The sequence below is a fragment of the Triticum aestivum genome, chromosome 2B, assembly GCF_018294505.1.
Source record: "Triticum aestivum cultivar Chinese Spring chromosome 2B, IWGSC CS RefSeq v2.1, whole genome shotgun sequence".
NCBI classification, from domain to species: domain Eukaryota; kingdom Viridiplantae; phylum Streptophyta; class Magnoliopsida; order Poales; family Poaceae; genus Triticum; species Triticum aestivum.
The window spans coordinates 697,131,268-697,132,882 of NC_057798.1; the positions used below are offsets into that span (position 1 = coordinate 697,131,268).

The 1,615-nt window shown below is 45.4% G+C and overlaps 1 protein-coding gene across 1 annotated transcript in view; it reads left to right on the top strand.

Moving 5' to 3' along the window:
- The first annotated feature begins 1,245 nt into the window (after nucleotides 1–1,245).
- The window catches only part of LOC123039408 (aminomethyltransferase, mitochondrial-like), a 17,318-nt gene continuing 16,948 nt past the window's right edge, over nucleotides 1,246–1,615 (top strand). The window contains exon 1 of the mRNA XM_044462595.1: nucleotides 1,246–1,501. Within this exon, the coding sequence (XP_044318530.1) occupies nucleotides 1,246–1,501 (256 nt within the window). The remainder of the gene's footprint in view (nucleotides 1,502–1,615) is intronic.

Sequence of the window (1,615 nt, forward strand, 5' to 3'; positions counted from 1 at the left end):
CCGCGACTAAAGGCCTTTGGGCACCTTTAACAGGGAGGAGCTTTAGTCGCGGTTGACCTGGCCAACCGCGACTAAAGGCCTTTGGGCATCTTTAGTCGCGGTTGGCCTGGCCAACCGCGACTAAAGCCCGCGAGCGCCCTGGGCCCAGGCATTTGGTCGCGGTTCATCTGCCGAACCGCGACTAAAGACTTCATTAGTCGCGGTTCCTACAGTTTCGCGACTAATGGGGCTGGACGGAAGCCTCTTTTTCTATCAGTGATGGTTACATTGATCAATAAACAAATTGAGGTTCTCAAATGTCGATGTATAGTACGCTAACAGAGATGACTTATTTTAGCTTGCCATCGATGATGTAAAGATAAGAAAGTACTAGCGTTGACAAGAAAGAGATAGAACTAGGGACAAGCAGTAAGCTATTAAGCTCACCATCCGAGGCTTGACATCAAGGCCATGCTGATGTAAGAATGCAATTAAATCTTTGCCTGACTTTGATATTTTTTTCAGGCAATAAGATACGCCAACTGGGACAAATTATCAGCTCACAATCCGAAACATCAACATACATACATATTTTTCCCTGAAAAAGCCAACAGTGATCAATATGGTTCACACGGAAAAAATGCAACAAGCTTAAAAAAGTTACACTAACCAATTTAATTTCAATTATTCTTTTATATTGAGCACTTCCCGAAACTAATTTCATCTCAGGACCACACAACTTGATGAGCCTCTTTTTTCCGATAAAGGGCAATTTTATTATCTCAGAATGTAGTATCAAGCGGGTACAAAATATTATGAGTAACATCCGACCTCTGCATAACTAAGATGTACACGGCCAAATCCAAAAGTCTTGACAAAAATCATGAAAATAAAACCGACATAATCGGCAACAGTAGTGTCCTATAGATCAACACTATACCTATGTCAAAGGTGGTGGTGGATCAATCCGGAGCTTATGCTGCCGCCCATATTGAAAAAAAACCTCCATAGCCACCTGCTACAACCGCGTACACATCGCCTTGAATAGCGGTTGGTACTTCAGCCATTGTAACATAAACCACGTATGAAACGAGTGCGTAGAACGAAAAATAACCTACAGAGGTGAAGCATTTTTTTCCATTATAAACCAAATCATTTGCATATAGTCAGAGCGATCAAATTAAGACATATTCTCCCACCCTTATAAGCGCTTTAAACCTATTTGGAATACCATCCAACCAGTGACCAAATATATTGGCAACACTTATGCACTTCCCCTTCCTCGAGTCCCTCGTCGTCGGCGACGTCGCCACGCTCAAGGACGGCACCGGCTCCCTCACTGTCTTCACCAACGACAAGGGCGGCGCCATCGACGACTCCGTTATCACCAAGGTCAACGAACATCACGTCTACCTCGTCGTCAACGCCGGCAGCCAGGACAAGGACCTCGCCCACATCGGCACGCACATGGAGGCGTTCCAGAAGAAGGGCGGCGACGTCAAGTGGCACGTCCACGATGAGCGCTCCTCCTCTCCCTGCAGGTCAGTGCTGCTTCTTCCCAGCCCTCTTCATCTTCATTGGCTTTCCTGCTTTTTGATTAATAGTAATTGATTCCAGCGCCATGTTAATTGTGACT